This window comes from Taeniopygia guttata, chromosome 3, assembly GCF_048771995.1.
Source record: "Taeniopygia guttata chromosome 3, bTaeGut7.mat, whole genome shotgun sequence".
Taxonomy (NCBI): Eukaryota; Metazoa; Chordata; class Aves; order Passeriformes; family Estrildidae; genus Taeniopygia; species Taeniopygia guttata.
The window spans coordinates 98,070,453-98,097,848 of NC_133027.1; the positions used below are offsets into that span (position 1 = coordinate 98,070,453).

The 27,396-nt window shown below is 37.8% G+C and overlaps 1 protein-coding gene across 2 annotated transcripts in view; it reads left to right on the forward strand.

Moving 5' to 3' along the window:
* NVL (nuclear VCP like) overlaps window positions 1–27,396 on the forward strand; it is a 38,251-nt gene that overhangs the window by 5,610 nt on the left and 5,245 nt on the right. For both annotated transcript variants that reach the window (XM_012572379.5, XM_072927493.1), the window contains exons 7-21: window positions 160–283; window positions 572–648; window positions 953–1,087; window positions 2,541–2,642; window positions 4,430–4,547; window positions 5,022–5,166; window positions 7,461–7,719; window positions 9,928–10,146; window positions 10,707–10,811; window positions 11,551–11,613; window positions 12,778–12,897; window positions 13,583–13,682; window positions 21,270–21,376; window positions 25,044–25,120; window positions 26,617–26,705. In XM_012572379.5, the coding sequence (XP_012427833.4) occupies window positions 160–283; window positions 572–648; window positions 953–1,087; window positions 2,541–2,642; window positions 4,430–4,547; window positions 5,022–5,166; window positions 7,461–7,719; window positions 9,928–10,146; window positions 10,707–10,811; window positions 11,551–11,613; window positions 12,778–12,897; window positions 13,583–13,682; window positions 21,270–21,376; window positions 25,044–25,120; window positions 26,617–26,705 (1,840 nt within the window). The remainder of the gene's footprint in view (window positions 1–159; window positions 284–571; window positions 649–952; window positions 1,088–2,540; window positions 2,643–4,429; window positions 4,548–5,021; window positions 5,167–7,460; window positions 7,720–9,927; window positions 10,147–10,706; window positions 10,812–11,550; window positions 11,614–12,777; window positions 12,898–13,582; window positions 13,683–21,269; window positions 21,377–25,043; window positions 25,121–26,616; window positions 26,706–27,396) is intronic.

Here is a 27,396-nt window from a genome sequence, read left to right on the forward strand (position 1 = left end):
ATTTAAAAATAAGGCAAATCCTAAGTAAAAAGAGTTCCTGCAAAAAGGTGTACGTTCCTGCATTTCTTGTCTTTATTTATATAATTTGTAGTTTAAGTTTTTGCAGAAGTTCACTGACTTGGAAGGTTTTGTGTATATAATTCTGGTTTTATGTCCTAGAAACCAACAGAATTTTCTGTCTTGGAGAGTGAAAGAAAAAAGACAAAGGGCAGGAGAGCAAAAAGGAAAAAAGGAGAATTTCCAGACATAGATGGAGAAATTGAATCCATGTTACTTAAGAAAGGTGAGAAGCTATTTTTGGTATGTTACTCCAAACAAAGAGATAGTATTAGACCTTGGAATCTGTTACCAGAGAAGTATTTTCTGATGTGCAGAGAAGTGATCCCAGGCAGTTTTTAAAAGAAATTCAGCCTTAATGTTGTACTAAAATACTACCGCAATCCCATGTCTACTACTGAAAAATAATATTACACTGTGTGCTTAGCTATTTGTTTAGGCTGAGTACGTTTTGTTCAGTATTAGCAAATACATTTACGCCATGGCTAAATTTGTGTCTTGTCTTCTTTAACAGTGAGAAATAAGGGGTCAGAGCTTTACCACCCTTCAGTGAAGTTTGAGGATGTAGGAGGCAATGATGAAACATTAAAGGTTAGTTAAAATTTTATTGGTGGGCTACAGGATGCACTGAATGAAATGTGTCATGAAAAATGACAGAGAAGAAATATTGCAGAGTTCTGCAATGGCATGAGTAAATGAGTAATGTATCTGCATGGCACTGAGTCAAACTGCTTATACCAAAAGCAAGGTTGTTGGTTTTTCTCTAAATAATCTTTCTGTAAGCAGTCATTGAAGTCAGACTGATCAACAGAACTTGTTTTATTTTGCCCTGTCTATAAGCATAGCAAATACTAATTTCTGCAATTTAAATGGAGATTTCGCTTGTTCTTAACAGGAAATATGCAAGATGCTCCTTCACATCCGTCATCCTGAGGTCTACACCCACTTAGGAGTGGTTCCACCTCGGGGCTTTCTTTTGCATGGGCCACCAGGATGTGGAAAGACACTCCTGGCACAGGCAATTGCTGGGGTGAGATGGCTTCACATTTACAGCTTCTTCCTTTTCTGGGTTATTTTTAGAGGGAAAGAGAACAATATTCTTTCAGAAGAGACTAGAGCTTTTCATTTTAGCCATCCTGTGATAGTCTGAAATATGTTAATCTTTACTTCCTTTGTTTGAATTCCATCTGAATCTTTTACTTGATAGAACCTCATACATAAAGAGTCATAGTGACAAGGTTTTATCTGTGATTTAACTGCTTGGAGGCATTCCCACAACAGAGCAATACAGACACAGGTGTTTTGAGAAGGGTATAAATGAAAGATAATTTTGGTTAAATTTACCATACTGTTTCAAATCTAGGCTCAACCTTACCACCTTTTATAAGTCATTACACTGACTCTGTTGGTTATTAAACAGCTGATTTCTGAATTCCAGAATTGGATCTTGCCTTGTCTGTGTCATACTGATGTTTTCAGAGTACATGACATTACTGGTGTTAATAGTTTGGGGTGAAATTGAAGCTGCTGTGCTACTGTTCCTGTTTTGGATATAAAAAAGGGCTCTCAGTGATAGCCATGGACATTTCTTTAACACAGTTGCTCCTTAAATGTTACTGATTATAACCTTAAATTTAAATGCATGTAAATTACTGACTTTTGTAGTGCAGATAAAGAAAATATATTTATTCCTGAAATGCTGGTTACACGCTTCTGACATTGTTTCAGATGTTTTAATTAAGAAGATTTAGATGTTTTCTTTGTAATATTAGAATATCTTTCTTATTGTAAAATAGAACCCTTTGAATAATTTGATGATATTTAATGCTTCAGTAAGTATCCGTGTGCTGGAAAGGTACTACATTTGTGGAAAGAAACATGTCACAAGTGAAAAACTTGGAGATTAAATAAATTTAATGACTGCTTCTTAAATATTTTTTTTAAATAAGAGATTTTCAGTAGTGCTCTTTTAGGCAAATTACCTTCTTTGAGCACCATAGAGTCCCTGGTAGCCTTGAGTTGCATAACTTAGGGTTCATTTTCTTTAAATGTTAAATTAGGGATAGTTTTCTTTTATATGTATTTCCAAGGCCTTGGAATAGGCTGCAACAACCTCTAGCACTACTGTGCTACAGTTTATTAATATTGCAGTTGTGATATAGCAGAAAACTTTGATATAGCAGAAAACTTTGAGTGTGAGGCTTGCAAATGTCTTACTGTACAATCCTGCGCAGATATTTCTGGAACAGGACTCTGGGAACCAAACCTGTTGGGGAATACCTTCCACACTGCTAAGCAATGCTTTATTACCCATTTTAAGTTGGAGGATGCTCCTTATCTTTTTTACCAATTCCTAAAGATTTAGTCTTGAGTATGTAATTTGTAGGTTTAAAAGATGTCATACTGAAAAATGTTTGTCCTCTAAGGACAGCCAGCATTTCTAACCTCTGGATATATCATAAAATATTCCTTGTTTCCTCCAGGAGCTGGAGCTCCCAATGCTGAAGGTGGCAGCAACAGAGATTGTGTCTGGAGTGTCAGGGGAATCTGAGCAGAAACTGAGAGAGCTGTTTGAGCAGGCTGTGGTAAGACACCCACTGAAAATAGCTCTGTGAATTGTTTGTCTTTTTCATTATAAAGATCCATACCATTGCTGTGGTTTGAATTAAATGTGAGTGAATCTTTATCCTGCTACACACATGACTTGTCTCCCCTTCTGTGGCCAGAATTCCATTGTACTGTCATGATCTCACAGAGCACAAAGCTTACTATTCTGAAGCCTTGACAAAAGATGGTTCATCATAGCAATGTAAAGAGAGCAACATAAATTATTTACATATTTGGATCTGCTTGGCTTGATATATAAAAAAAAAATTAAGAGCCATTCATTGTGCTTTTTTGTGACAAGGGGTTTTTGCTAGTTTTGTATGGCATGGAATTTGAGTGAATTGAGAGATTTTAGGCTGTGGCAGTCTAGGCAGAGAGCAGGAAATTTGGAACAAACATGATAAGAGCAGGAGAAAAGTTAAAGTTGGAGTCTTGCTTTGGTGTGACTTCTGGATGTAGTAGGAAGCAAAGAGAACAAGACAGGTTGAGATAATTTTAAGAAATGCAGATGTTTCTGGTTTTTAGTACGAGGCTGATGTTTTATTTCACGAGGCCGGTCTTCTGTTCCTGACCTGAGAATGTTCTGGTTTTCTGACTTTATTTCATTTTTCTATTCTCCCCCTAAACTGTTTGTAGGTATTTAAGGCATGCCCCTAAACAGGGCAAAAAGGTTGTTTGCAAAGCTGTTTGTTATGTTTCCTGTTCATACTAAATTTTAATTTTTAGAGAGCCTTATTAAGAAGTTGTTTAAAATAAAATTACATAGGTTATGACAAGGAGTTTTTAGAAATTATGCATGTTTTGTATGTGTAGTGATCAAGGGGAGGTTGCTGTAAATTGCTGTTAATTGCTGTTACAGAAATAACATCTATTGCATAAAATACGTCTAAAATAAAATCTCTTGCCTTTCTATAGTCTCCTACATTCCCCTAAGTAGTTTTCGCAGCAGTTTTTGTGCAGGGGGAAAGCCAATAACAAAGATGACTCATGGTTTGTGTGCGGTGGGATTTTCCCGGCCTTTCCCCCTCGGTGCCAGCGGGAGGGAATGACCACGAGATGGCGCAGCCGGAGCTGGGATCACCCAGTGCCGCTGGGGAACTTCTTTGGAGCAAGGCTCCGCTGTTTTCCTTAAGTATCCCTTTGCACAACGAGTGCTTTTCGGGAATATTAATGGTCTTACATCAGCTAAGCACCGTTATATTAGTTTCACTAATTATTGATCCGTATTATTATTGGATTTTGATGAAGTTCATGGAAGTTTAGAACACTTGTGTGAGTTTCTTACTGCTCATTTTTACTCTTTGAATGTGGTCGGGCTCTGTAGTAGTCTTGAAGTTCCATGACCACCTACTGCTCCTTTTGTTTCATTCTGTGTGGCAATAATGCTACTCTTGAAAATCCACATCTCTAATGTCACTAACAAAACAAACAATAAACCTAACCAGACCTTTCTTGTGTGATTGTTGTTTATGGACTTCAGCGGGCAGTCACAATGGAATATTTAGGGAAAACATAAGGCAACACAGAGGTATATTTAAATTTTAGACACTGCTTGGAGACTGTCTAAAATTTAATATCTCGTGCCTTAATCATTCCATAGCTTCAGATCAATGTTGGCTCTCCAGATTGTCAGCAAGAACAACAGAATTATTCCAGGATTTGATTGTACAGAAGATTTGCAGTAAGAGTTAGAGATCAGAAAACCTGAAACATCTCTTTCTCTGTCAGTGTGATTTTGTAATTATGAATCTTCCCTGTTCCTTAGTCCAGTGCTCCCTGTGTCCTCTTCATTGACGAGATCGATGCAATCACCCCAAAGAGAGAAGTCGCATCCAAGGACATGGAGCGGAGGATTGTAGCTCAGTTCCTCACTTGTATGGATGGTGAGTTTCAGGAGCAGCTGTGCTAAAAACAGATTATAATTATCAGGCTCACTGTCTGCTTCCTTTCAGTAGTGACTTGTGCTTACTTTAGAGGAGGTAGTGGCAATAACTTTTCTTATTTTGACACAGTTTGCCTGGGGAATGGTGGGAAGATCATAATAAATTTGAAGGGGTGTTAGTACAATATTTTCACAGTCGTCTGTATAGCATTATATTAGCCTGTCTGTTGTAGAAACAGAAATAATGGGAAATCTGTTAAATTTATTCATAATTAATGAATCTGTTAATTTTTAAATTTTTGTTTCATTGTGCAAAATTCAAGTTTTAGATAGTAGAGACAGAGATGAACAGTCTGACTGATTATTTTATCTCTGCTGACTACTATAATGTGCTGCAGAAACAGAGTCCCACAGATATGGGAACAAAGTTTGGACAGTGAATATGTGTACTGACTTCCTTCCTTATTTCCCTTAGACCTGAATAATGTGGCTGCCACCACCCAGGTCCTTGTTATTGGAGCAACAAACAGACCTGACTCCCTGGACCCTGCACTGAGGAGAGCTGGGAGATTTGACAGAGAAATTTGTTTAGGGATCCCAGATGAAGGGGCAAGAGAGAAGTATGTGTTGTGAAGTTAAACTTTCTTTTTGATACATTGACAAATAAGAAAATAATGTGCAAGTTGACTTACAAATTAAGGAAAAGTACTTTGGTGTGCTTAGTTCTGTTTGTACCTGTACACACCTGTGGGTCAGCACACACTGAAAAGTTGCAGAAGAGACTAAGTGTGCACCTATTTGTCTTGGTAGCTCTGCCTAGATGTGGAGTAATTTCCATTCTTGTGTGCAGATCTGCTTTTAACATTATGTTAATAACTTTCCTAGTGCCTTAACAGTACAGATGATCTAATTTTTTATTAATTTTTTATTATTTAAGACATAACATGTCTTTCCTCATGTTCAGGAAGTTAACATTCTGTCTTTGGTGCTTCCAATGTAGATATTAAATTAGGAATGTAAGTTAAGTAAAGGCTGTTTGTACCTTAAGCAACAGGCCTGGATTCTTCCATTCCTTTCCTCAACCAGTCCAGGCATTAAGCTGAGATGCAGTCATCCTGTGTTGTGTAACTGTCCCTTTTTACTCCAAAGATCTATGACTATCAGACTAAGTTAAAAGAAATAAATCAATTTTTGCATTTTTAATTAAAAAGGAGCTGCTACACATTTTCTCAACAGCAAAAAACACAGGAAGGGAAGTTTGAAAAACTTACCGCTTATCTTGTTATGGAAAGGAAAGAAAGGTTAAAGGATAAGTTTCTTAGTTTCAAATAATAATATTTTCAGGTTGAAGAGGCAAACACAGTGGCCTGCAGTATTGCCCACTTTGTGTTGTCAGCACTCAGGCTTTTATTCCCCTGGGTTTTTTTATTTTTTTTCCTCTTCCCTTTTTTTTTCCTCCAGATTTACTGCCCTGTACTAATTGTGTTCCTCTTGGCTGTGGGCAAGACATGCAGGTGGTTAGAGGCAGAACTAATGGGTACCTGAGGAGAGTTGTGATTCTCTGATAGTTCCTAGGTGCATGGTAAAATGATGATATTCCCAAAAATAGCATGGAGAGGAGTTGTGGATGGCAGAGCCATCGTGGTGTGTAAAGATCATTCACAGGTTCGGGTGGAGTCACAGGCATTCATGGTGTTGTTTGTTTGTATTTTTGTTCCTGGAGGTGTAGGTTTACAGGGACTGATGATTTTCTTTTTAAATTCTTCCCTCCTCCTTTCTGTTTTGTTTTTTGGAGAGCATGGTGGTGTTGATTTCTTCCTTTATTTTAAAATGAAAGGGTTGCATAGACCTTATAAGTCCTCACAGTGTGCTGATTTACAGGGTGAGTCTTGCTGAAGGCAAGATTTGAACTGCTGAGTTGTGGTTCTGCAGCCTTAAGGGGTGGAGTGAGATGAGAAAGTGTACCTGGAGATCTTGCTTTACCTGTAAAGTGTTTTCTTGTGCAAATTCGGAATGAGCCATTTGTAGTCCTGAACTGTTTACACTTCAACTCAATCGATTAACTGCAGCTCTTGTCAGACAGGTTAAAAAATCTTGAGAAACAGGCTGTTATCCCTAATAAAGATTGAAAAGAGATGACAGAACTTGCTAGTGGGGAGGGAAAAAGATGAAATATATTACAATTTTAGAGTTTTGAAGAGTTTAATCACTTGGGTTTTTCATAACTTTTCTGTAGTTACATTATTTAATCTAGAAATAATTTGAACTAGTTTTTATTGGAACTAGGAGTATGTTACTGATCTGGACTTCTTTGGTTTGTGCTGCCTTTTAAAAATATTTTCCCAATGAAATTATATTTTGCTGTTGTATTCTTGTATTCTGCTTTCAGTGGTCAGGTAAAGATACTGAAGATTAAACCAGAGCTCCTCACACAGTCTGATTTCATTTGCTTCTTGCAGAACAGCTTGTTGTAGATGTTCTTCAGTAAATAAATTTCTAAAAAGTGGCATGGAGCAGACATTGCAGCCTTAGGTTGTTAGGAGTACAAGGTTAAATTTATCAGAGGATAACTTGTGTGCATCTCCGTGGTACACTGAGATTTACCCTGTCAGTTTTTAATATTAGAGTTGAAAGGTGACCTGTAATTCTTAAGTCGTCAAAACTACTGATTAGTAATGCCTGGTTGAGGCTGTTGGGTTTTGTTTAAGAAGTGACAGGAAGTTTATAGCACAGTTCTGTGGGTTTCAGTGGTGGTTACTTCCTACTTGAGCAAAAATTTCCCACTGTGCTATTTCAGTTCATGTGGACTGAAAGAGACATTAAATGCTGTTTGTTTTCATGTGAAGAAAAAAAAAGTAACAGCTTTTTCTCCAGCTTTATATTTTCTTTTTTTTTTCTTCCCGTACTTGATTAGAATTCTTCAGACTTTGTGTCGCAAACTGAAGCTCCCAGAGTCGTTTGAGTTCCGTCATTTGGCACGGCTGACTCCGGGCTATGTGGGGGCTGATCTGATGGCCCTGTGCCGTGAGGCAGCCATGGGCACAGTCAACAGGGTCCTGATAACATCTGGGGAGCACCACACACCTGGGGGGAGCACGGCTGAAGGAAGCCCAGGGGTAGGAGCAGACATCCTGGAGGAAGAGGGCACCAACCAACCACAACTTCCACCTAAGGTATGTGTCCCTTGAAGCGTGTGTTCTTAACATCTGAAGAGTTGAGCCACTTTGCAGTTATGAAAGTCATTTCTCATAAATCCTCAAACATCCACAGCCAACCTAATATTAAATTTAGATGTAGAAGTGGCAGCTTCTAAGGCAGGAGCATAACTGCTAATGACCCATATAATGGGCCTGGAAAAGTAGAACCCGAACCCCAGTCCTAAAAATTATGTTCATGTTTTTATACAAGGTGTGTTTTTTCCCTGGGATTTTTTGTTTTGTTTGTGTTGCGTTGTTTTGTCTTCTAACAGAGCAGAGTTTCAGAGTGGCTGTACCTCTCTTCAAAAGTGTATTGACTATAACAGAATTTTAAAAGTATCAGACTTGAACTGCGTATTTTGCACCAGCTGTTTGCTGTGCCCTCAGTGACATGTCTGTGATGATGCCTAGGGCTCTTCCCTGACCTGGTAGAGTTACAGTAAACCAGTCTAGAAGTATTTATGCAGCCTTTGTTTGCCTTCCAGCTATGTGATGACTTGAAGTAAATCACATGTGTCTAGTACCTGTAGCAGGTTTGAGTAAGAGAGGAGCTGTGAAAATGCAGCACAAGTGGATCTTTGTTGCAGAAATTAGTATTTCAAGTGCCAGAATTACTCTCTGGTCTAAGTAACATGAAGGTTAGTGAAGCAGAACAACTTTATATAGCAATCCTTGGTCCTCCTTCTCAAAATTCGGAGTCTGTATATGCCTTCATTATGTGCAGGCCTCCTAAAGATTTGTCTGGAGATAAGTGGGCCTAAATGCCCATTGTGCTCAGGTTCTGTTTTCAGGAGGGCTGTCAAAGAGCAGTGTTGCTGTGATGACAAGAATCAGTATAAAAAGCTGTAGTAAGCCTTTGTATTAGTGTAACATAAGCATGGTGCTTATACCTCCCAGTGCTTCCTGGGGCCTGCTGTAGCCAGAAAAAAGTGGGGAAGGGCAGGTAGTTGCAGCTTTTATCAACATCACCATGATCAAAGGGGTCATTGAGAATGAGGAAGTCTAATCCTAACAAAGCCATGTTTTGATAGCTGGCAGGAGGTTGACATAGTCTAATACAGGGTATTGTCATTAAAACCCTTGTATTATGTTTATAATGGTAAAATAAACATACAAAACCTTTAAAAATCATTCACACAATTAGAGTAAACAAACCCAGTGGTCGTGGCTATTTCGGAGGTTCTCTCAATGGCTCTGTTAAGAGGAGGAGGGAGGACCTAAAAGGAATATTAGGCATTCAAAGCACTTGTATTTCTTTGTGGTCAGCTGTAGAGCTATCCTATCTGAATTTGATAGGAAGTGATACTTTTTCTTTCTACTCCTGTAGGAAAAACATTGAAACTTAACACAGTTTTTGGGCTTTTTTTCCCTCTATTTTATAATGAAAATCCTGATGCAGTTTTACTTGTAGTGCAGTACCAGTTTGCTTTGCTACTGCCTTTCTGTATTAGAATGGGAATGCATTTATGTTGTGAAGATCTAAAGTTCTTTGATGAAATGTTTTCTCAGTTCCCAGTATGGAACTGATTGGAGAAATTGGAATGTACCTCCCTTGGTCGCTGTGGTCTGCAACATGGGGCAGTGCAGAAAAGCATTACCCTGCATCTCTGTCCTGTTTGCCCAAATTTTATCAGGGCCTGATTGCAGAACCAGGTCTAACCAGGCTGAGGAAATGAGTTGTCTTGAAATTAGATAGGTGTTAAATCAAAGTGAACGTTCTAGAAGTGTGTTAAGAGTTTTAACAGTTGATATGGAACTGAATATTCTGCAAATTGTTGGAATTGTGCTGTCCAGCAGTTTTCACTTTCTCTTGAAAGCAGTTTCTTGTTAAAAGCAGAATTAATACATATAAGTAATACGTATTTTGGAAATTTCAGCATGGAAATACCTTTCTCCTTGTCAGTGTGGGAGAAGCAGTAGGAAGAATTGGAAGGCAAAATACATGTGCTAGCTCATTTTCTGTAACATCTTTTAGGCTCAGCTCAGTGCTTTCAGACCTGTTAAATGTATACAGAGCTTCCCTGAAACATTTTTATCATTTATAGTAATTTACATATTTTATGTGCATTGTATATAATAATGTGATTGATAGTTGAAGTATGGCTTTGAAAAAGCCCTTAAAATGGTTCTGGAAGTCTAACCCAGTTGCATAATCTTTTTCTCTCCCTTTCCATGTACATTAAGGATGAACTGCAGAGACTTTTGGATTTGCTGAAGGAGCAAGCCCCCTTGCCTGAGGAGCAGCTGCAGAAGCTGTGCATTGAGATGAATGATTTTATTGTTGCACTGTCATCAGTGCAACCCTCTGCCAAGAGAGAAGGCTTTGTCACAATCCCTGATGTGACATGGGCAGACATCGGAGCCCTGGAAGATGTTCGGGAGGAGCTGACCATGGCAATATTGGTATGTCCTAACCTCACTTCCAGAGGGCTTTTGCACTCTTGTGCAGGAAAGAAACCTGTTGGTTTTTTATATTTATTTAAGGTATAGGGCTGTTTTGCAATATCTTTATTTAAAACAGTCATGCTTGTATAATTTACTTCAGAATTTGTTTGAAGTCTGGTGTTCGTATTTAATATTTTGCTTTTCATATTCATGCTTCCAGTGTGTTTGTATTGCTCAATCTTTAAGTATTCCAGAAGTTGTGTACCAAAAACCTTGGTTATGCAACTACCACACGAAGAACTGGGGACTACTTAGCTGGAAGCTTAGCAATCTTGAACATGAACACTTTTAGGTAACTTTGGTGAATAAAATCTTTTCCTCTAAATAAGGATATTTCTCCCATTTAGGGGTAATTAGCAGTGTAAGATATTAAGTTGCTGATGAAATCTTTATTCTTTTAGTCTATAAAAAATTGGAATAAAGAACTTGCTATGAATGATTTTTCATCCAGCTGTAACTAAAATGAAAAGTTTCTTATTTTCTTTATGCCAGAAATAACAATGGTAATTTGTTTTTAGGCACCTGTGCGAAACCCGGAGCAGTTTAAAGCTCTGGGCCTGACTACTCCAGCTGGTGTCCTGCTTGCAGGGCCTCCAGGGTGTGGCAAAACACTGTTAGCTAAGGTAATGCATTTTCTAAACATCATTAAAAACACTGGAGAATCCTCTTGAAATGGATGTTTTTGTAGGATGAGTCTGAATCATAGTGCAGGAAGTTGGCCTTTTGCACCACATTTAATCAGAAATCTAAATTTAGGCCTTTGTGCTGAAGTGATTTGATTTTTCTTGCATAAAAATATAACTTTGCTTGAATGGATAGGGAATTCCTGCAAACCTGAAGGAATGAGCTTGATTAAGGAAGAAGTAGCAAAGACGAGAAGAAACTCTGTTTGGAATATTTTACTATAACTAAATTATGTATTTGGGAGTACTCTGCAGCTCTTACTGACCATAGTTCTTTCTATTGTGCTTCTTGAGCATTTCAGTTCTTGCCACATCTCCATGTAAATGCAGATAATCATGCAAATTTCAGATAGTTTCTCATTCAGGTGCTCTTAGGGAGTTGAATATATCTTTAAGTCCCATAGTTACTGGACATTCTGCAGCTGGTGTGGGGGGTGGGGTGTGCATCTGGAGCTGCCTCATCAGGGAGAGAGAATACATTGCTAAATTCCCCACTCCCCTCCCACTCTTAATTGCATATAATTATACTTTGTACTGTTTTCTATGTTTTGCAAACAGTTGCTAGCTGTATGTTCCTCCCCTTATATTTGTTTATTACTCCATGGACAGAACCCAAGCAGACATGATAAATTTGTGTTTTATATATATCTTCATCTATCTGTCTTTGCCTTTTTTACAGGCCGTGGCAAACGAGTCTGGACTGAACTTCATATCTGTGAAAGGTCCTGAGCTGCTAAATATGGTATGTGCTAATCATGGGGCTTTTGTTATTTATGGAATTCTTGTCCAAAATGTGGGGCAAGCAAAATTCCTGATAATTACACAACTGGTACTGGTGCAGCTGGAATTGCCTTATTTAACCTGTCCTTAAAGTTTTTAGCAGTGAAGTTGTTCATGTGAAAAGAAAAAAATCACCTATGTAGCTTAAATATTTATCTTAGTTTAAATTACGTGGCAGGTAACCCTTCTTTACTTGAAGAAGGGTTTGTAAATGACCAGCTACATACATCACTGCTTTTCTGTAGCATGGAGATTTTAAATGTCAACAGATTAAAGTGCTGTAGTTCAAATTTTCAAAGCACTGGACTTAGAAGTGCTGTGATGTAACTTCAGTCGCTTTCAGAGTCAAGAGAATGTGTTGAGCTGAGCAAGGTGGCTGTAGCTCCCATGTAGTAGGGCCATTATCAGTAATGTGTAAGCTGAAACCCACATACTGGATTTGATTGATGTCTTCCCAAATATTTTTTTATATGTCTACTTCAAGTACTGGTACAGACAGGAAATAGAACACTTAAGTTAATGAGGAGCCCAAATTCCTTGTGAAATACAGAGGAAATGGTTGGCTGTGGTTCAGAGACTGTGTTAACATATAAATTGTCTCAAAACATATTTGTTTGGAAAAAATTAAGTGTTTGCATTTACAACTTCACAGCCCCTGTTCCTACAATTCAATATTCAAAGTGAAATTCTGGCTGACTTTTCAGTTCCCTACCACCAAGCCTGTCTTCAGGCAACAACTCTGTGAATTTCAGATGTTCATTGTGTTCACATTGCTCACTGGGTTTGATTATGAACAGCTGAACAACAGGGTCCTTAATTAAGACTCTATTTGTTAATTCTCATCACCAAAATTATGGCAAGTTAGAGTTCTTGTCCAGAAAAAAGGAATTCTGTTAAACTCTGAATGTACTGCAAATTGTCAAAAGTCAACTAGTGACAGTTCCCGTGTAAATCATGATCAGTAAGGAAACAGAGATAAGAGACTTGTCTGAAAAAAAACAGATTACTGGGTTGCATTTCTCCCTTGCAAAGTACCTTAAATAGTGTTTAAAGCCACTGATTTTTTTTTCCAAGCAAAACCTTTGTGTCTTACCTTGTTTCAGTGCTGTGTCTCATATTGTTTCAGTACGTGGGTGAAAGTGAGCGTGCTGTCCGTCAGGTGTTCCAGCGTGCCAGGAACTCAGCCCCCTGTGTTATATTCTTTGATGAAGTTGATGCTTTGTGCCCGCGGAGGTCTGACCGTGAAGTGAGTCTGCCTTGGGATATCTCCACAAATCAATACTCTCAGTTGCAGCTTTTGGGATATTGCAGGCAACAGAATTTCCCAGAAGGATATCTCCCAAGAAAAGCAATCTACTAAACTTTTATTTGAGGGAAATATGTTGGTCAAGTTTTATAAAGCTTAATACTTTTTTTCATAGGCATATATAAAAAAATATCCAGAGAAATTCAGGTTAAGTTACTAAGTTTGGTTATAGAATGTCAGTACTATGGAATTACTATTTACCTCTCAGTAGCTCACCTGCTTAAAATGTTGTTTCAGAGGTTTCAATATTTAAGAACTCTTTTCCCTCAAAAAACTGAATATTGAGAAATTTTGTGTCTTGTTGAGGTAGATATCAGAGCAGCTAGTACAAACATTTGTATGTACTCCTTCAAGTGAGTCCTTTAATTTTGATGGGCAAGAAAAGGTTTGCCACGTGTAAAAATATTTGGGAAGTGTGTAGATAGCATGAATTTGGGATGGAGATGTACTGAGAGTATGAGAGAAGGAATCAGCAATGCAGCTACATTGAAAGTGTGCAAAAGAAATTTTTTCTTTGAGTAATATTTCAGTGCAGGGAGTTAATAGGTCTTTTGTTTCTTTTACCTTGGAATATTCACGTTCCCAGTGTTCCTTTGGTTTTGTTGACAAATTTCTCCTTCCAAAGTCAGGAGCCAGTGTGCGGGTAGTGAACCAGCTCCTCACCGAGATGGATGGGCTGGAGAATCGGCAGCAGGTTTTCATTATGGCTGCCACAAACAGGCCAGGTAAGGACCCAGAAGTCAGAAACAAGAAATCAGACATCCTTTGTTCTCCTTTAACAAAGTCATGTGTTCCTAAATATTTGAATTCTGTAACTAAACCTGTTCTCTACTTAAAATTACAGTGTCTGCTCAAATCAAAAGCTTTTCTGATCAGTTAATCTGTTCCATGTTCATGTGGTATTGTGAGATAAAGCAATCTCTTTAAAATGTGTCTCACTTAGCACCTGGTATCATTGCTGTTAAAATGCTTTGAAAGAACTTTGACTGGTGTGGATTATCTCCTTGCAATATAGAAGCAGAAAAGAGACCTAAAATGTATTTTTTTTTCTGCTTAAATTGATTTTCTATCCAAAGCAGCCTTATAGTTTTCTGCTATCTTTTCTTTTTTTTTGCCTTAAGACATCTGTCTCATGTTAAGTCATTTTTCCATTTACTTATCTTTTGCTTCCTGGGCTCTATATTCCACACTAGACTCTGTTTGCAATGGTTACTCTTCTATTTCTTCATGTTCTATCCAGCTTGGATATTAACAGCTGTCTTTGCTCCCTTGCTGGTTCTTCAGCTTTTGGCAGCTCTTGTAATTCCCACAGCACCTTCTCAGTTAATAAGCTAAACACTGCTTTACAAACATCATGTGTTTTACGGGCAACTTTCTATCTCTGTTTTGTTTTGTATTATGGACAAGCCTTGTGTTTTATACATAGCAACACACTTGTCTTTCCTGAATTTGAATTCCATGTAGAAGCTGTGGGTTGTAGATAATGGAATTTGTTATTAGTTTAGGAATAAACAAGTGTGAAGGTATTGCACTTTGTCAGCTATGATTATTTTTCTGAATATTGCAAGTGAAATTAAATACAGGGTTACAAGTCTCTCTTGGTAAAACCTTACTGGTGTAGGTACCGGAATTCTGAGAAGAACGTTTGCACCTAGAACAGGTATTTGGCAAATTCCTACTTACAGTGAGACAGTTATTTCTTACCTGCATGTATTAAGTAAGGACAAGATATAGTTTTGCTGAGAAATGGCTTAACAGGAAAAATAGTAGCATGGTTATTTTGGATATAATTTGGAAGATGGGAAAGTTAAAATACTTAATATTGGTTGTGTTCTATAAATTAAGAAAAATTGCCTATCTATGATAGGCAACTGTTAGGTGTTTTTTATCAATGGTCAAAAGCTTCAGAGGTTTGGAGGAACATCTTCCTATGTCTCAAATTCTTTGCATCATCACAGACTTTCAAGCCTTCCACATGATGAAGTATGAGCAGTAGGTTCTTAAATCTTTACCTGCTTGTACAAATTCTTTGACTTAAAGTGGCAGGTTTTCCTGGCATGAGCTTGCTAATGCAATGCAGAATAGAAAATAAGTTTATGCTGTATATAAATGCAGTTGGATGTACCAAGAGTGTTGGTGGGAGTGTCATCAAGTTGCCCTAGCAAAGAGATCTGTCCCTAAATTAGTTGTGCTATTGCAAGTATTTGTATCAAGCAGCCCTATTTGGAAGTGTTTCTCAGTAATTCATGTCTAATTACTGACTTGTCATTATCTCTGACTGGTAGCTTGGGCTGGCAATTCCAGCACTTTTGAAGGGAGGACACATCCAGCTGTACTTCCTGCAGTGCCTCCTCAGCTGGTTGGGCAGGAGGCCGATCCTTTTTTGGCTGCTTTGTGTCACTGGTCTGAGCTAAAGATTCCTCTCGTGGAGGCAGCTGAGTGCAAGCACTCCAGCAGCTTCACCAGGGCCAGCTTAGGGTAAATATTGCTCAGATGTTAATTTCAAAATATAAATATTTATGTGTGCCAGGTTTGTCCTAATTCCTTAGTTTAGATATACACTGATTCTGTGCTTAATTACAGGTCTGATTTTCATTCATATGTGAAACAGACACCCATTCAATTGTTAATTCCCCTCTCTATAAGCCTTATATGAGGTGCATTTTTACCTTTATGTGGTTAGAAAGTACCTCTGGAATGACTTGGGGATGTTTGGGTTTATTTTCCCTTCAGTTTTAAAAAGCCACTATTGCCTTTTTCAGCTGCAGTGGCAGATCTACTGTTTGACCATACAGGAACAGTTAAAATTACAAAACTTTACTGAATAATGAAGTTTGGGCTTATATTTGAGGGCTGCTGGGAAATGTGTAAGGCATTAAATCAGCAGTGTATTATTAGTCAGTGACATTGGTGAAAAAAGGGGATTTGAGGTAAAAATGACAAATATAAAGAAAATGCAAGGGCAGGGATATCAAATACAATTAATTTCTATTTATTGAATTTGTAGATGAATTTATATCCTTCACTTTGGTGATTGTATCTTGATAAAGATACAAGGAGTTCTTTTGCCAACATTAAAAAATTATTTTTTTCAGCTGGAAGGTGCCACTTGGATAGGATGGATGTCTTGCTTCAGAAGGACTGTGTATATGAATAACGTTTTGGGAAGGCTTAGACCATAAGTTTTTCCTTGCATTTGTCAGTATGAGGAAATAAAATTTCATCAGAACAATTTCTGCTGAAGTTGTGGTTAAGTTGGGGAAACTGATCTTTCTCTCCTGTAGTTTATTCACTGTTCATGGGGCCTAGGAGGAGGCAGTGTTCACCAAATGAAGTTTTGCTAGTGTGGTCTGGGTAGCTGAAAGGAGCACACTGCAGGTAGAGAGCAGTGAAGTCTGTGCTACTCTTAACCACCTTAAGAATGCAAAGTCCAAGCAACAACCTGTTGGACAGGCATAGCTTAGACTGGCTATTATATTGAAGTACTTCCCCCAAACAATTAAGTTGTGGTGCCTGAAAAGGCTTTTAAATCTTTGTAAGAAAGATTTTTCTATCATAGTTGTGGTGAGTAGAGGTGCTGCTGGGGAGGTGAGTTGTGTAATGTAAATCTAAATAATATATGTGTCCCAGCAGGACTTCTGCAGTCTTCCACTGAGCCAGTGCTGTAAAGTGTGAGATCTCATGGTTTTTAATCCATATTAGTATAATTTATTTGGAGTGAAAATGGAGTGAAACCTTTTCAAGGTGCTTCTTTTTTAGAGTGATTGCATACGTGGTAGCTTTGAGAATTCGTTGCTGGTACTGTTCATGACTGTTGTGTTTGCTGTCAGCATTGTAACCTGAAGTTATTGTGCAATAGAAAGAGTCTTCTCACATAAGTTATTATTACTATTGTTATTATATTATTAATGCTATTACTGTTATTGTTATTATTATTTAGGAGTAGTTGCAGTTAGGATAGCAGTGGCTCAACCACTTTTGGCATCTTGAGGTATGTTTCTGACACAGTTGTTTCAGAGAGGTGTTGGCACCTGGGACAAAGTATTACTGTGAAATGGTGGTGGTTTATACCCCATGGCTGAAAACCACCAGATTATCTTTTATATAGCCTTTAAACACTTGGAAGGCTTTAACTCCCATTTTGGCAAAAGGGTAGGCACTATAGATTGGTTCCTTTTTTTATCATCTGCAATCTTCAAGTGGTAATTCTTATTCTGCCAGTGCTGAAAAAAGCCTTTGATGTGCCCTAAAAAGCAGGATATTTGAATGTTTTTTGCACTCAATGACTTTGAATATCCTCTGCAGATATTTCTCCAGATATCATTAGAGAGAGAGGGGAAAAAAACAGAAGCAGAAATGTCTTGTCTTGTTAGCACCTTTATGAGTCAGAATAATTAAATTATTTTCCAGCCTACTTCCTTGCCCAAATTCAAGAGTAAATACCACACAACTGCCAAACACTGCTGTTGATTTGAATCTGTGATTTCCCACCACTTTCTAGCTACCAGTTTGAATTTCAGGAGGGGATACTGCTGCTTTCTGCTCTTCTCTTACTTCCCTGGGCTTTGAACATTTATAAACTTAGATAAATGCTGACCAAGGCATCAGCAGCATTTCCCCTGGGATCTAGGGAACTGCCTCATGTGAGGAAACAGACAAGACAGTGATTTTAAACTGGTCATGAATTGTGATGATGTCTTGCTTTTCATTTATGGCCTCTTTCTCTACTTTCTTAAATTAATTCTTGCAAAATTCCTCTTCTGCTGTTATTTTTGAGCACAATCCTAGTTTTAGTGAGTTCTATTTTTGTTGGTAAGTTTATTTTCATTTTTTTAGAGCTATTCACCTGAACCACATGTTTTGAAATACAATAAAACAAATAATCACCAGTATTTAACAATAGTTGCAGTTTGGGTTTGGGCATTGTTTATGTTTTTACCTGTTTATACATGTTGCTGAATTAAAAGCAAGATAAGATCTAAGAAAAGCACTTAATACGTAAGGCATGGAACAATTTCTTTAATAATAGTTCTAATTCACACAAATTATATTTCTGCATTTCAGCAGCCCTTGAGTGTTGTGAATCTTTCACAGGAACTTCAGTTAAGTGCAGCATTCACCTGGAATCTCAGAACTTTTAGGGCTTCTGAGCCTGCATTTCAGAACATCACAAATGGGAGGGCCTAGGTCCTGTGTATCCAAATATATTTTTAAAAGCTGGAGTGAGAGCATGGGGGAAGTTTGAGGGACTCACACAACAGCTGTCATTGCTAGTATGCACTGAATGTGCTTGGCTCCTGTACAGTTGAGATAAGACATAAATAATCAACTAGAAATGAATGTGGGACTAAGAGATTCTACTATAGAACAATAGAATGTCACTGTATAGGAATTCATGCACAGATATTTTAAATGGAATGTAATAATTCTGTAAGAATTTGCAGTAGTTTGAAGAGCAGTGTAGCAAACTGAAATGTGACTTCATTCTCTACAGGTTAGTGCCTGTTTGAACCCTCAAAAACAGAGCAAGGAATGGATGTACTGTAAATACCTTCTCATGTAATTTTGTCAGATTATTTGGAAAATTATACTACTGTCTTCTAATGACAGTCAACACCATTGACCACCTCAGAAAGGCAGGAAATTATTAACATTTCTCCCAGTAGAAATATATTCTGTCTGTGAGACAGCTGCTTGGAAAAGGGGTGCTGTGTTTCATCACATTTCCATGCGTCACTTTCCTTCCAACTTGAGGGATAATAATAGGCTTTGAAAGAGGTATCTGCAATAACTACCTTAATTTCATTAAAATGGTAAATGTATCTAAAATGAGTTGACTCTCTTCTCTTTAGATAAGTTTTAAGATAATAGATATTGAGAGTGTGTTCTGATTTACCAGTGTGGAATGCTTTGAAATCCCTTAAAGGGGTACCTTGTTCAGTTCTTTTAAATGGATATGAAGTGCATCTAATGAGTGAGTTTGTCCAATGAGTAAATACTAATTTTCTGGGTTAGGAGACTTGAGTTTTCAAGAAATTTAGGCCCAGGTCTGAACCAGAAGAATGAAATTAGTTGATTCATAAAGAGATGAGGAGTCTGGGCTTCAGGCTTTGGTGTGGTCTTGTTGCTGTAAACTACTATTACTGCAGCTTATCTAGTTCTGTCAGTTGTTGTAATTTTTTGAATGCAGGCAGTCTGATAATTTCCATACAAAAAGATAAATGCAACTTCAGACGACATTGCTGTCTTCACATTGTTGGACAAGTAGCAAGTACCATCTTGTCAGTGTGCAAAGTGGAAATAGTATTTTCCATAGCAAGCTTAGTATTTTCAAATATTATTTAATACTTTATTTTTGGAATGCTAGAATGGGGAAATCAGCAAGTGCCTGGTGTTGTAATTCAGGCCTTCTTGAGAGTATTTGTTTTGGTGTTTGTAACAGATCCTTTGAGTGAACTTTGTCATCTACTAATAATGTGACAAGAAACACAAAAACAGGAAAGTACACTTGTCAAAAGGAAGACAAAATGTCATCTGTAACAATGCACAGATGTATAAGTAGCATTTTTTTTCTGTGCCTGCCATGGCAGGATTCTGTTTAACCCTTGTTTCATCTGGTCTGGATTAAATTAATACAAGTAATTCCTTTTTTTTTTCCCTCACCATTCTCATCACTTTAGCATCTGCATTTTTCTTCCATAGATGTTTCTGCCCGTGACTGCTGTATTCTAGGGGGAGGAAAAAGCTTTTGTCCAAGTAAAAGATAACAGAGTTGTCCTTTAAGCATAATTGAGAGAGCAACTTGAACAATACTATGAACATCTTTAAAAAATGGATCAAGACCATACTGTGGTAGGATCAGGTAGTTCAAATGTTGACAGAATTAAGCAAACTTTTTTAATTTGCCAGAAAGCGAGTTTAACTTCCCTGTTGCTGTTTTAGGGCTTGGGTGGTATCTGTTATCTTTAAAACATCTGTACAGTAAAGATTAGCAGCTTCACTTCTCCAGTCCTTCACCTTTAATATGCAGGAATGCAGTAGTTTGTCTGTGAGCTCTGTTTTGTCAGGGAGGCAGAGCCAGTGCAGGGTGTTGGCAGCTTCATTGGGAGGCCTTGATAATTTCCAGCTTTAGACTTAAATGGAGCTATCAACTGTCACTTTTGGGAGAGGTTCTTGCAGTAGCTACCTCACACATTCATATAATTTACATACTTTAAAATAGTCTGTTCTAGTAAAAAAGTATAGATTTTTTGTATCTTCTGTGAGTATTTCTGTGACTTTGCTGCTCACGTTACTGTGGCATGTAGGATATCAGAGTCACAGAATCATTTAGGTTAGAAAAGACCTCAAAGATCATGGAGTCCACCTGTTAACCCAGCACTGCCAAGTCCACCACTTAACTCTGTCCCCAAGTGCCACATCTACAGGTCTTTTTAGTACCTCCAGGGATGGTGACTCCATAGAATTCCTTAGTGAAACACAGCGATTAATACCATTATTGGGTTTTGGCAGATGGGGAAATAGGGCATCAAGAAGCATTGAGAAGCGTCAGGCAGGCAGTTTGTGCTGAAATACAGACAGGAATTGAGGCCTTTTCCAGGTTATATGCCATGTCTGTAGCTCTTGTTATACCAATAGTCAGTATTTATATCCTGACGGACTTTGTGTACATTTGGTATCACAGCCTGTGGTGCTAAAAGGCAGCTACACATTTCTGTTGCACTTAACTTTGATTGGTTTTCTAGAAAAATTTGTGATAATATTTGGTTTCTTACTTTTCCACACATAATAAATTTGGAGTCTGTAGTGCTCCTTGGGAAACAAATTCTGTACTTTGCAGCTATCTTTGGTATTTTCCTGGGTTTGTGGTAGAAATGCAAATGACCATTAATTCAGTTTGCATATGGATGGTTGTGATTGACCCTGTGTGCTTGTTTTGCTTGACTTATCATTGTCCCTTTGGGTAGAGTTCCTTCCAGTAGAAGGAACTGCTAATAATTAATGTGGAATTCCTCAGCAAAAATGTTCTAATTCTGTATTGCCAAATAGATTTGTCTTCTTATCTGAAGAGATGAACCTAGTATTTATGAGCCATCATTGATCAGATGTGGCTTAATTGTATTGAGTGTTAGAGACTGACAAAAATGAAACTTTTTAAATCAGCTCCTTTAATTGCTCAGAGCTTCAGTCATGGCACAAATGCTTCTTTGAGTCTTGGTACAAATATGCATGTATTCCTTCTCATGTGCAGATGTTCCCAAGGGTGTATCTCATTTCTGGATTAATTATTTTCTATTTTTCCTCTCCCAAAGATATAATTGACCCAGCTATCCTGCGTCCTGGTAGGCTGGATAAAACACTCTATGTGGGTTTGCCACCACCTGAAGATCGACTTGCTATTTTAAAGACCATCACCAAAGTGAGTATTTGGAACTATATCCTTAATCTTGAAGCTTGGTGGAATGATGTTAGACAAATTAAACATTACAAAGAATTGCAGAATCCTGTCTCATTAAACACTTTCAGCTTTTCCATGAGGTCATAAAAATAATCCCTCAGCCCATCTGCTGTTAAATTTGCTCTGGGACTGCAAGGGGCTGATGAATGTTGAGTAAAGCAGACCTGTTAAACATGGAAGTCGCTGACCTTATAGTCACAGTTTGAACAGATTTAATTAAAGATTCTTATCTGAGTGAGTAATAGGCCTAGAAGTGTTTTGTAAGCTTTTTTGGGGGGTTCCAGACATTCAGCAGAATGATTCACAAGCTCCATCTGTATTTGCTCAACAGTAGTTGTGACACCTAATTTGCTTTAGGATTAAAAGAAGCTTGTGATGATTGAGGTTGTATGTTCAAGTAAATGTGGAAATGGACAATCTGTGCCTTCATGGGTCCTCCCTGTGGTGGACAGCACAATCTGCCACTTCAGGGACTTGGACTACAGAATTCTGTGAGTGTTTCTCCAATTATGGCACAGCAAGAGTCAAGGCCTTATAAAAGAACATAAATAGCATTATGAATTACGTGGATATTTCCTTCTTTTTTCCAGTAGAATAACGTTGATTGTTATGACCAGGTATTCTATCAGATCTTTCTTTTAGCTGCAAAGGAGACAAAGTCTTTTCTATAGAGGAAAGATAACATTATGAGAAGTCTGGCAAAAATTGTGTAGTGTATCTGTAATAAAGGATAATTCAGACTTGCATAACCTTAAAGTTGTTGTGTATAGACTATAGTTGATTCAGAATTCAGAAAGTGAGGACTTGTTCCAACCTGTTCTTTCATGCCAAAATGGATGTTCATAGGGTGACCTCTCATTAGAAATTCAGGATGTTAAACTTTCCTTCATTTGTTCTGTTCATTAATTCGTGGTTGAAAATAGATTAAGTGTTCCCCCATTTGATATTTGCAGTAGACCATTTTGTTGTTTCTAAGTTTTACAGAAATACTTCAGTTAATACTTTTTACAACCCTGTTCTTAATGTTCTTCATGAGATGTTGAGAGAAATTGAGTGTAACATCTGTGAATACTGTAAGGAATTGTGATTTTTATTTTAGCAGATATATTTTTAAAGGTAATTAGGGGTGTAGGGGAACAGTGTAGCAGAGCTTGGTGCTTTGCTTCCTTCACTGGAGCAAAGGTGGATTAAACAGAGCTGATTTCTCTCATTCTCACTGGTTTCCCTTGCTCAGACTCTCACAGCCACGTGTAGTCACCAAGATACACGAACCCACCTGGCAAGGGCAGGATCACTCATGGGCAACACTGAGGACAAGGAACTGTAGTGAGTCCTCACTTCACCTTTTGGCTTCTTCGTGTCTGCCAATGACCAGCTGGTTGTTAGGGAGAACTGTTTGCAGTTTCCCATCACGAATCAAGTTCAGAATTGCATTTGCTGCCATAAATCCTGGGCGAGGTCACTGAAATGCTCCCTTCTCCTGGGAATCTTTGTGCCTGCCTACAATCCTATCTTCCTGTTGGGATAACACCAAGAGGAGTGGCAATGGGATGTGGTAACCCTGTTATTATCCCACTGCCAGAAAATTTTTGTCTTCTGCTGACATCAGCTTTGATGTGACCCTATCTGCTTATGGGAGTTCTTGACAGCAAGAACACATTGCACAGTGTTTATCAGCTTGGTTTCTGTGGATCCTGTCACTGGTTATCATGTTGTTTATCATGCTTTTTGTATGCAAGATGCTTTCATGCATGCTTAATTCACACTAGTCTGATTATTTTGATTACAAATCCTTGTGGTGAATGAAGAGTTAAATCTTTAAAGATGTGGAGGAGTTGTGTGAAAGAAGAACATGGAGTAGGAAGAGAGGAAAATGTGTTAAATGAATTGAAAAACTTTATTGTCACAATTCATCCATGCATTCTAGGTGAGGAAGTGTGAAAATTTGAGAACATATTTGCTCAAGGCCAGAGAAAACAAAATGTTTGGTGCAGATGTCAGTGGCTTCTGAATGATGGTATGCATTCCCAGGAATCTCCAAGGAATACATGCACAGCATGTGGAAGCAGAATCTTTGCTGAATAAAAACATAGACGCTTAGAAATGCACCCATGAGGGGTGGAAAAAGGACCTGGGGGAGGAACAGGTTGTCAGGAAGACAGTCTAAATGTGGGTTGAAGCTTTGTTGTGAAAGACTTTTATTTCAGTTAACTTGTACAAATCAGTCATTCCCAATTATGCACATTATGCAAGAGAAGCCTGTCTTCACATGTTTCAGTTACTTTTATACTTAATCATTCCTGGAAGCTGCATCAAGCTCCTCTGCTGCACAGGGCTTGGCACCAGAGCAGGGAGAGCAAAAATGCCCAGTGTATTTGCTGCACAAAGCAATAGGTTAAACAATTCTTTTTAGCAGAGGAGGTGCCTCTCTGGCTTGCAATTTTCTATAAGAATTACTAAAGTATCCCATATGAAATTGTATGAAGCTTCCTTGTTTACAGGTTGAAGTCTCTCAGGATGTTTTCAAATCAGGCTGCTCCTTTATCTTTTTGTTGTGGTGCTGTTCTGGATTTTTCTCCCTTTCTAACTGTTAAAGATTCATTCAGGATTGTTTCCTTACTCTGCCTAGTCCTTGACAGTTCCACTGTCTATTAAGTATTCAAATATTTTAACTTGCCAGGTACTATACATTTTATTTTTTTCTCTTGAAGGTATTGTAGATATGCAGTATATGAGTTCCTCTGAAGGAGTCAGAAAGTATTTATTTGAATTTGTACATTTCTGTCAAATGAGTATCTGGCAGAAATGTATCATTATATCATAAAAGTGTTCTTTCCTGTCAAAACTCAGATATTGTTTGATCAAAGAGACATCTTGAATCTCTGTACTATCATGATAATAGTTTACTGTTGTCTCAGGGTAACAGGAGGATCTCCAAGCTTACAGTGTTTGGAAATTTTGTTGGCTAGTTTCAAATACCATTTATGTCATTTAAGACTTTTGCTGTTGGAGATGCAAAAATAGTAACAAAAGAAACCACTTCTAGAATCTTTCTGGCAAAAGCGGTAATAATATGGAAAAGTAGTGTCCAAAAATCTAGTTTATCTAAACTCCTATGAAATCTAAATAGAAAACTTCTCTGAATTTGAAAATTTATATCCAGAATATAAAAGATAGACAATTAATTTAGTCTTAAAGGTGATAAGACTAAACTAGCTTGCCTATTACTTAGCTGTTTGATTTCAACACACAGTAACACTAGAGGAAGTTCAGCTAAACAAGCTGCTGAAGCAACCAACTATTATTAAAAATAAGCCCACATATGGAATAGTGTTAGTGTTACAATGCCTTGGGGCAGGCTGGCCATCATTTCCTTAGAGAAAATCTAATCTGTGGGTGGCAAGTTAAAATTTACCATTGCTTAACATTTTCTAATTAAATGGTTTTAAGGCTGATTATCCTTCTTGCCAGTTTGAGATTAAAAATACTTATATTTGTTGACATTGCAGGAAACTTGTCAGGCCCCTATATGATTCCTGATTAAAGAAACTTCATCACTTCAGGGATGGCAGATGTTAAAAAAATATGTTTTCTTACCTTCTCTTTTTCCTTACCTCAACTCCTGTAGGATGGCACCCGGCCTCCCCTAGATAGTGATGTGAGCCTGGAGGACATTGCTTACAGTCAGCACTGTGATTGCTACACGTGAGTATCTTCTGGTTTTGACTTTCATACTTCATGTGCAGTGCCAGCAGTCTTTGATGCATGATCAGCTGTGTTTTGCTGCTATTATTAAGAGGGTTTCTTAACTTGATAAACCTTTTCCCTTAGGGTATTTTTTTGCTTCCCCTCGTGCTTTTTTCCAAGAAGTTGATAGGATATATGGATGCTAAAGTCTTCTTCATTTGGAATAGTCCTTACATTGCAAATACAAAACAGTGGAGGCATGTTCGTTTTCTTTGGTTTTATTTTTTAATTCTTGCATCATCTGAGGAACAAAGAGCCCTCTTTAAGTTGTGAGTCCATACACAAAGGTGATGAAAGCAAATTGGCTAAACAGCCATAACCAACTTGTTCTGTCACAGAGTTGAGAGCCATCTGTTTGACGTAGTAATAAAGGCCCATTTCAGCTTGTGCTTTGGGAATAGCAATGTGTGGCTTCAGGAAAAGCTTGATGACCATAATCTTCAGAATAATTTGCAGTTATGGTCCATAAAACTTAAAAACCTTTAAGCTAGTTAATAATTTAGTAATACTCCATGTTTTTATGGAGTTCATGAAAGATAAAGTTTATGACAGGCTGCTTGCCTCAATATTACTTGGGAAAGAGTTCTTTCATTCTTTCTACACCTTTGTACACCTTTCACTCACTGCTTTATAGTCCAGTGTTTTTTTTGTTCAGTGTGCAGGGGTTTTGGTTTGGTATGTTGTTGTGGGGTATTTGTGGGGGTTTTTTTTGAGATTTTGTTGTTTGGTTGTGGGTTTTTTGATACTTGTGTTTATCTGTATTTTGAGTTTGGGGGTTTTGTGTGTGTTTGGGTTTTGATGTCTTTGGTTTTGGTTTATTTGGGCTTTTTGTTTTACCTGGTTGGGGTTTTGATTTTTAAGTACTTTATACCTAGTACCCCCAAATGAAACATGGGGAGTTGATTTTGAATTTTTTTTTTTTTTTTGATTCAATGACTTTCACCAGCTAAAAGACATGTGAAAAGTTCCAGCTGTTCAAGTTGCAGGAAACTGGAAAGAAATTCTTAAACTGGTCTGACCATGTTTTGTGGATACTAATTTTTTAAGAGCATGTTAACTTTACTATTGATGCAGCTTTGAGCAACTCTTTTTTGTAATGGTGAGGGATTTCATTTGTATCTTTCATAAAATTTATAAAAAAAGAAGTTAGGTTCCCAAGAAGTGGCACAGTATTAATCAACCCTTTGGCATTTTCAAAACTGCTGAATGGGAGTTTTGCCTCTTCCCTTGTTTCTCATTAATTTGATCCTAATTTGTGGCTAAAATCTGAAGGGCATTACTCTATAATGAAGGCTGCAGACTGCATAATCATCAGGCCTCTTCCCAATGTTCTTAAGATGAAACTTTGTGACAGCACAGCCAAATTTTTATGCCATTTTTACTGTCTTATCTTTCTATATGCCATCAGCATAACCCAAATTTATCCCCAGATAACCTGTTGTTTGTATCCCTAGAGGGGCAGACCTTTCAGCTCTCGTGCGTGAAGCTTCCATTTGTGCCTTGAGACAGGAAATGGCCCTGCAGAATACTCAAAGCAAGAAGGGTAAGAAAGATTTTAAAAGAAACTCTTAATGAAAAGTGCCAAGATAAATGGAATAGAAAGTATTTTACACATTTGGAGACAAGCATAAGTCTGTGAGAGCTGTACATCATCGGTTGATTGACTTCTGAGCCGTACAAAAATTAAGTCACATAAGGGGAGGGAGGGGAAGGTACAGGAAAAATGGTTATGCTAGAAGTCAGCGTAATTCTTATTTTTAAAGAACTGAAGGTTGCAACCTTAAAGAAAAGTTTCTGTTAAATGGTTATATAAACTGATTATTTTCTAGACTAAATACCCCTTTGCCAATTTTCCCTGTTACTACCAAAGACTAATTATGCTGATGTAATTGGAGGACGGTATTTGGAGGAGGATTGTAAACTGCACATTCCCTGATTTCCTACCTTTGGCACCCAGCTGTGTTGTGTAACTGAACACGTACATCCAGCAGTGATGGAGTTGGGAAAATCTGTGTCACTTTTGATCTTTGGTGCTTAGCTCATCAGTGCCTCTTGCCAACACTTTACCAGGGAGTTACAAATTGATTCAAGTACAATCTCTGCCCTTTTATTATCTGTCTGAACTGCTGGTTTAAGTTGTATTTTTGTAGGGATTTTTAAATTATAGATTGAAGCTTTTATATAAAATGCCTGTCTGTTTAGATTTCTTCCCAGTAATTTTGTTTGTTGTTTTA